The 12,730-nt window shown below is 42.4% G+C and overlaps 1 protein-coding gene across 5 annotated transcripts in view; it reads left to right on the top strand.

The window, feature by feature from the left end:
- LOC310902892 ((E2-independent) E3 ubiquitin-conjugating enzyme FATS) overlaps positions 1-12,730 on the top strand; it is a 65,183-nt gene that overhangs the window by 20,385 nt on the left and 32,068 nt on the right. For all 5 annotated transcript variants that reach the window (XR_014587058.1, XM_083845117.1, XM_083845120.1 and 2 more), the window contains exon 2: positions 11,695-11,783. Coding sequence is in view for 3 of the 5 variants with exons in the window: in XM_083845117.1 (XP_083701243.1) it covers positions 11,695-11,783 (89 nt within the window). In the remaining 2 variants the exon portion in view is untranslated. The remainder of the gene's footprint in view (positions 1-11,694; positions 11,784-12,730) is intronic.

Below are 12,730 nucleotides of genomic sequence, written 5' to 3'. Positions count from 1 at the left end.
ATCTGTTTATCACTCTCACAAAGTAAATTTCATGAATGTATCATGGGGAACAAAACACAAGATTTCTAAGCTCCAGCAGGAGAATAGATGTCCATGGTTTAAAACAAAATGTTACTGCCTTGTGACCCTGTTCGCATTCTCATGGTGGGACAGCTCTCAGGGTGCTCTCAGAACACTTTTATGTGTGCCCCAGCAAGAGCCAAGCTGTTCTTCATTTTTCCTCTTGGCTAACAACTCACCAAGATAACTTTTTTTTTTTTTTTGAGTAGAAATGGAAAAATGTCAGATCTGAACAGCTGAATAATAGCTGAAGCTACCCCCTGCCCTAGAAAATCATTTAAAGGCAATGGAAGTTACATCCAGTAATCCAATAAAGACATCTACCTGAGCTTATTGGCCTCAAAAAAATTAAGATGATGTAGTTGTGCTGTGAGAAAGGGGAAAAGCCATTACATGCTACTTGGGGAAGTGAAATCTCGGTTTCTGGAAGGAGGGATAGCATGTTCTGGCTAAAACTGAAGTATTTCGCTGGACTCTCACAGCTACCTGCAGTGGGTTTGTAGTGTCTGGGTGCAGTGCGTGGAGGGGTGGGAAGGGTATTTTCACAAGGATTCAGAAACCAGGTGCAACTTGGCATTGGGGTTTGCAGATACACGTATTAACTGAGTCAGCTAATGTGACTGGCAGTGAGTAACCCACTGGCACAATGCATGTGCAAGTCCATTGCAAGAAGTTCATGTAAATCATTGCAACCTAATCCATAAAAATACAGGCTGTTTCACGGGAGTTTTTTCTTTGGCACTTTTGCTAGGTTTAGAGGGGGCAAGGAGGGGGAGAGTCATGCTGCATCGTGAGAGAGTTCAGCTGGGAGCCAGCCCAAAACAGAGCATGGACACCCTGAAATACATTTTGCATGAGGACCATGGCAATAGATAGGCTGCGCAGTCTGACGTCTAACCATAATTTCCAGCTGAAACTTTCCCAATAGAAGATTCCACCCCACTCTTTCCATTGCCAAGGCATACAGGCTTGCGTTGGCTCTCCGTGTGAGGATGAATCTCCCCCAGTGCACAAAGGTCGTTGCTCTTGGCTTTAGGCAGATCACCACCTGCTATGTGAGAGCCATCGCACCTGAGCACCGCGCTGAGCAGCAGGTGCGTCCTGCACGGGGTGGTGAGCGCTTAGCGTGCTCCTTGCTAAGCCCCAAAACGCAATTTATGTCCTTTGGGTCATTCTGCAGCTTCTAGCAGGAGAATTTAATGGTAGTTAATGTTGGAGAGAATATTGTTGATGACCAAGAGGTTTTTGAAAGCGCATGCAGCAAAGTCTGTCTCCTCTAAGTAGTGGATTTGAGGAGACCCTTAGGATCAACTGTCATCCCAGAGCACCCAGCAGGAATACTGGAATTTAGAGGGGCCAGAATTTGGCTGGGGAGCCGTGCTGGATGCAGAGTGCTGCTAAATTATTTAATGGCTTATGCACTGGCTCTGGATCAGAGATCGTTGCTGAACAGAAAAACTGTAGGACAAACAAAGTGGTGGCGGTAATCATCCATAACGACTTAATTTTGCCTTCGATAGATAGTTGCTTCAGCAGTTTGTTATACCAACGTAAGCTGTTCAGTTATTACTGCACACCACATTATTCCAGGTATTCTCTGTAGTAAAATTTGGATTTCCAAAGCCATGACTATCATAGCAGGAAAATTAGGAAGGTGACTACTCCAGTTATGATTTGCTGTGTGACTTTAAACAGGACAGCTGTATGTGATTATGTGTAAGGCACAGCAGTACTGAGGTCAAGCAGTTATGGCATCATTAGGTCAGCTTTCAGCACTTAACTTTCCTTTCTGGCTTTGAAAAGCCTCTCGGTTTCCATAATCTTAGCATGAGGTTTCTATATTATTTTTTTTTTAGAGAATGAAAACAAGGAGATGAAATTGAAAATAGAGGCTATCAAGAAAGAGGTGGGTATGTGAGCAGCAAAGCTGATGAAGCCCATGAGTCAGTACCCCGAGTCTCACCCTGCTGCTGCTCTCTCCCCTCTGCATCTCCTCACCCATCCCATTTTATCCATCCCCAGTGCCTCCTTGCTGCTCCTGACAAAGAGCTGTGACCCCTGTGGCAGTGTGGATGTCCTGGCTGGCTGGTGTGTTCGCCAGTCAGCTGCAGGTCATGCAAAGGAGACCGAATGATCTCCTCTCTGTGGCGGCCTCTCTTTTCTACAAAACCATTTTATTTATTTATTTATTTGCAGGAAGCATGTTGGAGATGAGCCATTGACCTTTCTATTACATTGGTTAAAACTGCCCATGAGCTCCAAAGCCCCATGTCAGACAGACAGAAGGATCGAACACGAATTAAGTTCCTTCTGGAAATCTGGCTAAAGACTGGATCCAAGTAGAGAGCACAATCCAAAAGGGTTTTGTTTGTTTGTTGGTTGGTTTTGCTTTGTTTTATTTTCCTTTTTAATTGATTCACCTGCAGTAAATAATTAAGAAAAAATTCAGGACTTGTATAACGCAGGAACAACTTTCTTGCAAGCATAGCTGTGCCTTGCTATCCAGGTGTTTGTGTGGCTATAGGTATGGGAAAGACTTTACTCATAGGAGTAGCTCCTGCGGGACAACTGCTGTGAATATGACTACTCACATTTTGAAGTGTTTTCCAGATTGGCCTCGTATCACAAGGTATGGAGGACTGAGTGTGTGTGTTATGAATGCATCACCCTAGAGCAGGGAAGCCTTGCAGCGAATAAAGGAAAATGCATTTTCTTACCCATCTGTTGCAGCTCTGATATAATAATTTGGGGCTGGAACTTTTAGCTGAGCACAAGGAATGGCAGATAGGAAAAATCAGGAGTTTGGGGTTGTTGCTAGGCAGCAGGTTTTTGCTTCCCTGCAAAAGCAGCCGTGGCTGCTGGGTCTGCCCAGGCTGCTCGGGCGGGGGGCAGTGGGTGCTGGTGACGCCCAGCCCCACTTGCTCTCATTCGGGTGACATCCACGGCCAAAAGACAGCCTGCAAACTCTTAGTATCATTCCCTGCCAAAAGTTAAGGTTCTGAGGGTTTTTACATTTAATCATCAATTCTGAGCTTTTCTGCACCCTTCATTTCTGAGTTGTCTGTGATTTAAAAAAAAAAAAAAAGGCAATTACCAGTTATCAGTTATGTTGAACCATTGAACCTAGCGATAAAAAGAAAATCTCCTATGTCCTGTTTTGTGTTCCTACTGCTGCGTTTCTGTTTCAATCTCTAGAAGGATCTGTGTTTCCAAACCTGTTGCAGTGGAACTCGGAAAGGCTGATTTTCAACATCAGACAAAGCACGGCTGTGTGTTAAAAACACACCATAAACAGAGATTTGTTTTATCTTCCCTTCAAAAGGCAAGCGTAGGTATTATCTCACCAACTGGAAAGTTTTACGTGGTAGAATAATTACTAAGTTCACCTGCATGAAGGGTGGTTAGATTTAGAGTTGAGGCAAGTCAGCGGTGACTGCAATCAGTGGGAGCTGTGTAGTCTTCTTGTAAAATAAAAGGCTTCTTTTTGCTTCGTCATAGATCTAGAGACTTGGAACTCTAACTTTTTAGGCTTTGTACTTATTTAAATCCTGGCAATTGTGTTCTTACCCTGTGAACACTGATTTTTTCTTTTGCTTCTAGCCTACTGCATCCACTGTTATCAAGCAGCTTCTGATGTCTGTAATCACAGCAGTTACTGTGAACAACTTTTCAGAAATAAATACTATCCCAAGTATTATAGAAAACTGAATGCTTCCATTATACAAAAGTAACATGAAAGGTCTATATTAAATCTGGCACGACTGGTGCTGCACTGAGTTTAGTTCTGTTGTACAAATTGTTTAGTGTCAAATTTGGCTCATGTGAACATCCTTTTTTTTTTTTTTGTGCTTTGGAAACAAAATTGGACTAACATAAATGTGTTTTGGAATCCCTACTCTTGATGTCTTGACAAAAGCATCTGTACCCACAGCATCTACCAGTTCCTGAAGCTACCACTGTATTAAGAGTATTAACAGGAAAAAAAAAATCAATAAAACAAAATCCCCGCAGCAGGATATATATTGAGTCACAAAATGCATGCATAGCCGACAGTGCACAGGTTTTCTCTTATCCTTTTTACTGTTTCTTGTCTTAAAGTTATGCTCTCACAAAAGCAGATGAAAAGTAAGAAATATTGAATTACCTCGAGCTCCTATTATACATGAGCAGCGTTAGACAAATGCACACATTTTGTAATTGCTACCGGTTCTGAGTAACACTGGTAGAATTTTTATTTACAAAACTCATTTGTACCATTAAATTTTGTGTATGTTATGGCCTTTACATGAATACACGTAGCAACGCTAAAATAACTCTTCATAAATACTTTTTGGCTGCAGCACTGCTTTTTCTTTGTTTGCTTATGCACAACATTTGTCATGTTTACAGTCACTGAAGATTTTTTTTGTCTGTCTTAAACGTTCTTGTGCTTTCAGAAAAGGACGTGGTCACTAAAATGCGGATGTGTTAAAAAAACGCTGTGAAGGAGACTTCAGGGGTGGTAGAGCACCACTTCCAATAGCTCTTTATGTATGAAATGTTTCCATTACTTGCATCTTTGTTTTGACACAAGCCAAATAATGGTACAATAGATACTAATTAATCTCAGTGCAAGGTTCTGAACTAGGAGTGGTGTTCAGAATGCCTTTAAATTACAGAGATAAGTGGAACCTGAAAATTTTAAATTTTAATGAGGTTTGAACTCTCCTCCTTTTGTCTCTGTCTGCTGTCTATGTTCTTTTCTGTGTAAACTTCTGGCACTTCTAGTGCTCATATTCAATGTTTAATTCAAGACTGTCTACCCTAGAAGTCAGCGTAACACATGTCTAGCACAAAAAGGCAAACTTCAGCAGCCACCCTGTTCTGTTTTTTCTTCCCTCTGGCATCCTGGGCCATGGTGGTGAGCGACTTTCAGAGCCCATCAGCCCAACGGAGCCCATCTCCATTTGGTTTCCACTCATATGGGACGATGCCCGCCCCGCCACCCAAGATGATTCCTCTGCTGGTGCTGCTTCCAGAGCTGCTGAGGCCCTGCAGGAGGACTTGTCTTAGAGGAGAGGGAGCCACCAGACAGGAACAAACCACAGGTGTCATCTCCCTTGCACTGAAGCCAGTCCTCGTTCATGCCCCTTACCTCATTTTGGGGATGGAGCACCTCATAAACTTGGCAGGATCACATACAGGGGGGTCTTCTTCTCCAAAGAGAATTTTATTTATTATTTATTTATTTGTTTGTTTGTTTATTTATTGCTGCTTATGCCCGATCTCCCACTGCTTTGCAAAATCCTCTTAGGAAAATGTGTCCAAGCTGCACAGAGTACCCATCTCCCACAACCCCGGAGAAATATATGGACAATACTGCTTTTCTTTTAGCAGTGCAGAGAGATTGGTCCACCTGTCATTAGAGTGGGGAAGCCACGGAGCTTCAAGACCTCCCTTGCTTGGCTCATCAGAACCGGGGAGCTCAGCGGCTCACTCCTTGTCCCAGCTTCTTCCTTCTGCTCCTGTAGGAATAGGAACCTGCGATACTTAGGGCATCTCTTCCATTTCTACAACAAAAGGACTGAAGAAAAATTATGAAATAAATAGTTTTACTGTTACATGATAGTATCCCTCCTGATTCAACCCAATTCTCCATGCCTTAGATATCATACCCTCTAATACCCTGTCTTTGAGCCTCCCCATTCTATTCCTACCGTATTTTATAAAAAATCTCGGAAGTGCCTCCAGAAGGGAGCTCCAGCGCCATGTTATTTAAACTAAGGAAATCAAATCTATGTCAGCTTAAATCTTTCCGTGTACTTCCATTTGAGTCTCTGGCCTGAGTTATGTTCACACAGCTGGGCTTCGGCAGGTTTGCTGAGTTAGTTGCTGCGTCCAGGAACCAAGATTTGTTAGCATAAGCTTATGCTGCCTAGAGAAACCTAGGAATGTGTTCCTCCCCATACCGCTGAAAATTTAAACAAGCAAATGAGCAAAAACAAACCCCAAACCCCAACAAATAAATACAAAATGAAACAAAACTTGTGGAGGAGAAAGGTGAAAAGGAAAAAATAAGAATATTCTTAGTTTACTCTGTGTGTGTGTGGATTTGTGTGACAGATGTGCTGGGGAAGATTCCCCACTTTATTAAGTGAAGATAAAGAGTAATAGAAATGTGTAATGAAAACACAATATTTTTCTCTTATGCATAGGTTTCAAGGTATAATTCCTGTGCTCTTTCTAGCCCCCTGATGAGCACCTTGCTTCTAATGGCATGGGTAATGAGAGATTTACGACTTCTGGCTTTCTGATAGCAGACCAGAACTCATTTGTCCGTTCCGTGGCGGATCCTGTAATCATCTCTGCAGGCAGTCAGCTACAGCTTCAAGGTGTGCAAGCAGGGAGAGATAATTCAGTTAACAAATCTCACGATGTTGCTTGTAATAGAAGAAAATCCATCCTGACATCTTAAAAAAATATTTTTCTATTTTGTTTACATAATGAATCCTGTTCACACTGAAATGATTTCAGGCTGCGTTGCTTAGCCTGATTTGAAAATCTTCTCAGCAAAGCTGCCTTAAAATACTGTTATCTTTGTACAACTGTGTTCAAGCACACTTTCTTTTGTGGCAAGGTACTTGTTTATATTGGGTTTGGCTTTTTTCACCGCAAGAAAGATTTCAAGAAAAGAGCTGGCAGCTGCTTTCTCTCCCTTTAAATCTATATTGCATTTGACCCCCATTGTAAGTAGGTGCCTGGTACTTGTAACAAGAGGTGCAGCAAAAATGCTGTAACAGGACTGATGTACTCTCCCTCTGCCATCCTCTCTTGATGGGTAAGTACAGCGTGGTTTCTAGCTGCGTTTGAGCTATCAGGATGACAACGTGTGCTCCTTAAGTATCTTAACTTAGAAAAAAATGCTGTCTGCTCTTACATGAAGGTAGCTGAATGTCAAATCCCGTGGAGATGAAAATCAGGTGTATTTTTATGAGAGCATAAGGAAAGTAAAATCCGTGTGTGGCTGTGGGGTCGCCTTCCTGCCTGCCCATGCCTGTGCCCCACCTTCGCTGGGATGCTGCCATCAGACCACCGTCAGTGTGACACATCACATCCTTCTTGGGCTTGAGATCACTTCTGCAGGCTTTGGATCGCTGAAGGAGGGTAAGACTGCGCCTGCTCCAGGGCCTTCTGGAGATGCATCACTCTCTCCACTAACAAGCAAACCCAACATTCTCCAGCAGATCCCCTATAAATAAATTTAATATCAGCAGGAACTTAAGCACAATGAGGGATTTTCAGCACTTGTCTCTCTACTTTTAGTACTGTGCATGTGAACTTTAGCTTGGTTTTTCAGATTTATTTTAGAGTTGACAGTACTCTCTGCAGTTTTATGGTATTGTTTCTTTATGACACATGAAGAAGACCAGGAGAAGCGGATTTGGTTCTGGTGTTTATTCTGACTTGGCTTTCATCTTAGGCATATCTGTAATGTCTGGATGGTTTTTTGGGATGACTCACTTCAGATTTCCAAAAGTGAATTATGATCTCTTCCAGCCCTTACAGAGAGGGAAAGCAGTGAATCTTTAACGATGACACTCTGTTCCTCAAGACTTCCACAGGTATTTGAATTAAATAAGTCGCAAGAAAATTTAAACAAATACGATGTTTTAAACAGAGTTAAGTATAAATGAATCCCTCCAAGTTGGTTTTAATAGTATGGTTTAGGTGCAGGTAACTTAAAATAGGAATAATGCATAACAAGAGAAATAGGCTTGAAAAACATTTTAAGCTATGCCAAAGACATTGTGTTAATTGAGTGATTGCTCTTGGGCCTGTGCCTAAGCCAAGCCATCAATGTCCTCTAGCTCCCAGGCCCTGAGGGGGAAATTTGTGTGGTTTTGGGCACTGATGGCACTGGTTTGGGGACCTAAGTGACCCCAGCAGTCATTGACCTGGGAGAGAGTCCAACTCTCTTTGGAGGTCTTCTAGGTGATGGGCTATGGATCAACAAAAAAGGTCATTTTTTAGTGAAATGGAGAAGTTCTCCCCTTCTCATACCGGTGTGTATGTTCTGCAATGCTGTTTTACAGGGTTTTGAGGGAAGTGCTGGAGGCTCCAGGAGTTCATTCTGAGGTGATGCTGGCGGCTCAGAGGGGATGTCAGATGTGGTCAGCATGGGGCTTTGAGCAGAACAGAAGAGATCAGAAGCGCTGACATGCGTTTGAAATTTGTCAGCATATGAATAGTAAATGAATGAAACATGCAACTTTCATGACAAAAACTGGAGAGGAGGCCAGGGCAGTGCTCTAAAGTCATTCCAGCTCTGCCTGGTGTCACTTTGGCTGTCACCAAAGGCCACCCCAGTCTGCATGCTTCCAGCAAGGACCTGAAACACTGGTACAATAGTTATCCACAGCTTGTTTGCATGCGAGTCTTGAGTGCTGTACAAAACCTTGGCTGGCTACAAACCAGGCTGTCCCCGTGCATGCCAAATACTCACGGTGCACTGTTTTTCACCAGCACCCTCACCTTTGCAATTTATCTGTGCTTCAGCAAGCTGAGTTCTGAGTACATCTTTTCTGAATCATTATCTGAGCCGGCTGCCAGTTGGCCTGAGGCAGACATCCAGGCACTCGAGACTGGGAGAATCGGTTCCAGCTGCACTCTGTAATTAGGAAAACCCTGGTCTGTAGCCGGATGTCCAGATGCCTTGCCAAGGAGCGTATCATTTGGTTCAACAAACAGTATGGGGGGCGGGGGGCGGCGGTGGTAAAGGGAGTGAAGATGCAATAGGACAAAGTTCATGTGCCAGGAACTGCTCCTCCGTTCCTCACCGCATCTCCGGTTCATTAGCTGGAGAGGTGGGTCGCGGTGGGAAGGGAAGGGCTGGGGAGGTTAAGCAAATCCTCAGGATTTAACTCGGTGAGAAATAAGTTTCTCGTTCTCCCCACAGAGACAGAAAGCACTTGAAATGCCATTTCTTTCAATCTTTTTCACCAAGGAAAGACTGAACTTTGCGTTTCATTGTGTAACAAGAGTTACAGTGCTGTGTGTTTTGTCAGCAATGAGAATCTGCATGAAAACTCTGCGTAGGACACATCTCAGCTAAACCCTTGTGCTCTCTGAAGAGTCTTCATTCCAAAGATTCAAGCTCTTTTTTCAAGGATTTTTGCTTGTTCCAATGACATTAATTAACAAATCTGAAACTTCCAAGATTATACTTAATAATGGGGAAGTTACCGGAGATTTTGCCACCACTGTCATTTAATCTATTTCAGCAACCAGATTAAATGACTTGCCAAAAGTTTGAGTGTTTTTCAACAATAGGATTCCCATAGTAACATGAGAATGTTGTTGAACAGGATAGGATACAAAATACAATGCAAAACTCCTCTCTGGATGATTTAGCAAAGAAAATACATATTTCCTTCTCTTCCCACCTCACTTCTTCCTATATCTCCTGCTCCAGAAACAGCTAGTTTTTAAGGTTAAATGATTAAGAATTAACTGAGCTGCTTCAAAAGGTCTGTGTGAAATCGGAAGGTCTTACCGATCGCTATCACAGGAGGTTACATTTTTAAGAATAATTTACAGATTATACATAATTTACTCTGTGGACTTTGACAACTTGTTCTTGCTTGACCCTGTGGTATTCAGTAATTTCTCTTGTGCTGAAAATGCATTTGAATGAAACTCATGAAAGACCATCTGGCAAAACATCTTTCTAGGTCTGATTTATCTCAAGCCAGAATTTTGGATTTCTTTGCACGCTTCTTGACATTCGCAAGTTGATGTTCTCCTGTTGTAGCTTCTCTGTTTGACCTGAGACAACTGTGGTTTTCTTACTGTAAACTATTTGAGGAAAATGTTGATAGCAAAGATGTTGCCTTAATTACATCCGCTTTGTTTGTGAAACCTCTGGATTTCTTGAGGTCTTGCCTTAACTCAATCCAACAATTTCTTCTTTATCCTTCTCTGCAAGTTATTTCCTATTTAGTTGTTTAAAAAAAAGTAGGAAAGACACCATATGTGGCAGGTTTTCATTGCAAAAGTATTCACGTGTAATTCAGCAGGACCCTGACATGCTGACAATGCCTTTCCATGCAGCCCACCCAGCAGTTACCACTCTCTGCTCCTTGTGGACATGGGTGGACTTTGTCCCTTCAGGACCCGTCTTTCTGGTCCTTCCCTGAAGGAGCAGCACCTCCTTTTTGCCATGCATCACAACAATGGGGAGCAGGCTCCAAGGGCATCTCACCCATGATTTGTACCAGCAGGTACCGTGATCCAGTGCTAGGTCAGGTTCACTGCATTTTCACTGATTTCAACTACGTGTTATTTCTTTGCCAAAAAAACGTACAGCAGCCCTTCCATTCCAGCTATGTCCTGGAGTCTTTTTTTCCCCATACTGTGGCTAACGAGTCCAGATATTTTCTCCATTGCTTAGGACCTTCTTTTGCTCAATGACAAGAGCAAACCTCTGTTGTTTTTGTTTTTGTTTTTTTTTTTCATACCAGCTATGTATGTACACAGTGGCACTGGTGCCTCAGAGCTGTGCCAGCAAAATATTAAAGTGTACTTTATTAAAGCAGGAAGTTCATCAACCTGTTAGTGTTTTGTGATTGCTGTCTCATGGTGGGACTCAAGGAAATCAGTTGGTGTGGGATAGACCTGACACCTTCCCCCTCTTTCGCTTCTACTCCTTAGCTGTACAGAAAGTTACGCATAAAACCTGCTGTGGTGGGTATGGTTTAATGGGCACTTTTTAAAAGGGTACTGATTTATATTTATTTGTTAATGTATTGTTACATATAAACTGAAAAATTCTGCTTGCTAAAAAAAATCAACCTTTGTGGCAGACAGACTACGTTAAAGAAAAAGACAAATAAAATCTTACCAGTAGCGTGACTTGTTGATATAAAGAAATAGCCAGTAATGTCAGGAGATTTCCATCCAAATAGAGAATTTACCAAATAGAAAGTAACAATTTCTGGCAGAAGTACTGACAGCAAACGTAATACATCGTTACAGTGTCCTAGACTCTCTGTTATATGACAATTAGTTCTTTGTAAAAGGCTGTAGCAGAGCTAGCCCTCACAGGAAACAAAAGCTGATCACAAAGTTAGAGGTTGGTGTAATGATGTAAGAGGAATCACTCAGCTGGAGACGTTATCATGTAGCTTGTGAATATGATTGAAAATTACTGTAGTTGTTTAAATGTGACTTAGTCCAAATGAAACGGATCTCATAGCATCCAGTTCATTAATGTGCTCATTTGTGCTCTTGGGTTCCGCAAACCAGGCAAAAGCGAAATGTGTTGAAGCCCTTGTTTTGCATCTCCCCTAATTACTCCGGACACATGCCTAAAGCCAGGTAAACCAGCAGCAGAGAGATTCAAGCTGTGATCAGCCCTGAACAGATTGCGAGACTGTCCCCAAACACCTCTTCACAACAGGATCCCAGCAGTGTTTCAAGCTCCTCTCCTGGGAAGGAGGAGAAATGCAATCGCCCCTGTAACCAGCTCCCAGGGCAATCGGATCACTTACCAGAGCTTTTTCCCTCCTGCCTGTGCTTGGTTTGAAACCACACTTTATCACTCATCTCCTCCAGGACGCTGATGATAACGTTTCTTTCCCTGCATTTGTTTCCCAGGAGCAGCACAAAAACAGTGGGGCAGTAACAGGACATGCACGGGCCTCCAGCAGGAGAGTGCTGCAGAGAGAAAATCAAGCTCCGTGGAGGTATGATAAATAAGTAATGGGTAGATAACAGTCAGCAGAATGCATTTGGGTTTAAAAACAGTCACTGGTGGCTGAGCAGTGTGTTTGGACTTGGTTTTGTTTAACTGGGCTCAGCTTAGGGAGCCAAAAAAAAACAAATAAAATGATGTCTAGGAGGCTGCAGTTCTGTGTGCTCTTGGAGAGGAAAACAGATGCTTGTTTTGTGGGGGGAAAAAGGTTGTTAAAAACCTCTCAGGAGACTAAATTAAGTGGTATCCCAAGTATCAGTACACTCTGTCTCAGATGTTCTCTAGATAAAGCCTGGGGTTTTCAGTTCACCACAATTACTCGGTGTTAGTGCATATTTTTTTCACAAGATGCAGTGAGGCTTGAAAACTCCCAGTGAGCATAGGACAGCTGGTCAAACCTTAAAGATTCATTTCTTTGCCAAAGGTTGGGAGGAGGGAATAGTATGTATACTCAAGCAGAAGTGAGTTATCTAATATTTGAATTTGAAGCTAATAGAGAACATTTTTGACATGCCTTTGGACTTTTGCAAGAAGTTTCCAACTGTACAGCCCTTAACAAAAGAAAAAAAAAGTCAAATCAACTACTGCAGCAAGAGTTGCATCCACAGAATAAAGTATTTCAAGGAACAGTCTCCTTCCGTGACCTGTAAAAATCTCAGGGAAGTCAAGAACTTTGGAAGCTATGCAAAGATCTTAAACCTGTAGGTAGAAGTAAATGCAGTGCTGAAAATATAAGGCAAATGTTGTTACAAGCCGTGAAAGAAACAAAGAAGGAAGAAAATGCTTTCCCTAGGGCTGTGAAATTATTGAATTGTCAAAACCACAGGCAGCTGGTTTAAAGAGTTGATAAAATTTACCTGACGTTTCACCTCGTTAATAAACTCTTAATCTAACTCTACATATTAGGGTTCCCAAATCAGCCTTCCCAAGAGCTACAAA

This window comes from Anser anser, assembly GCF_964211835.1.
Source record: "Anser anser genome assembly, chromosome: 7".
NCBI lineage: Eukaryota > Metazoa > Chordata > Aves > Anseriformes > Anatidae > Anser > Anser anser.
The sequence above is the reverse complement of the archived record's forward strand: the minus strand, read 5'-3'. Positions and strand labels throughout refer to the sequence as shown.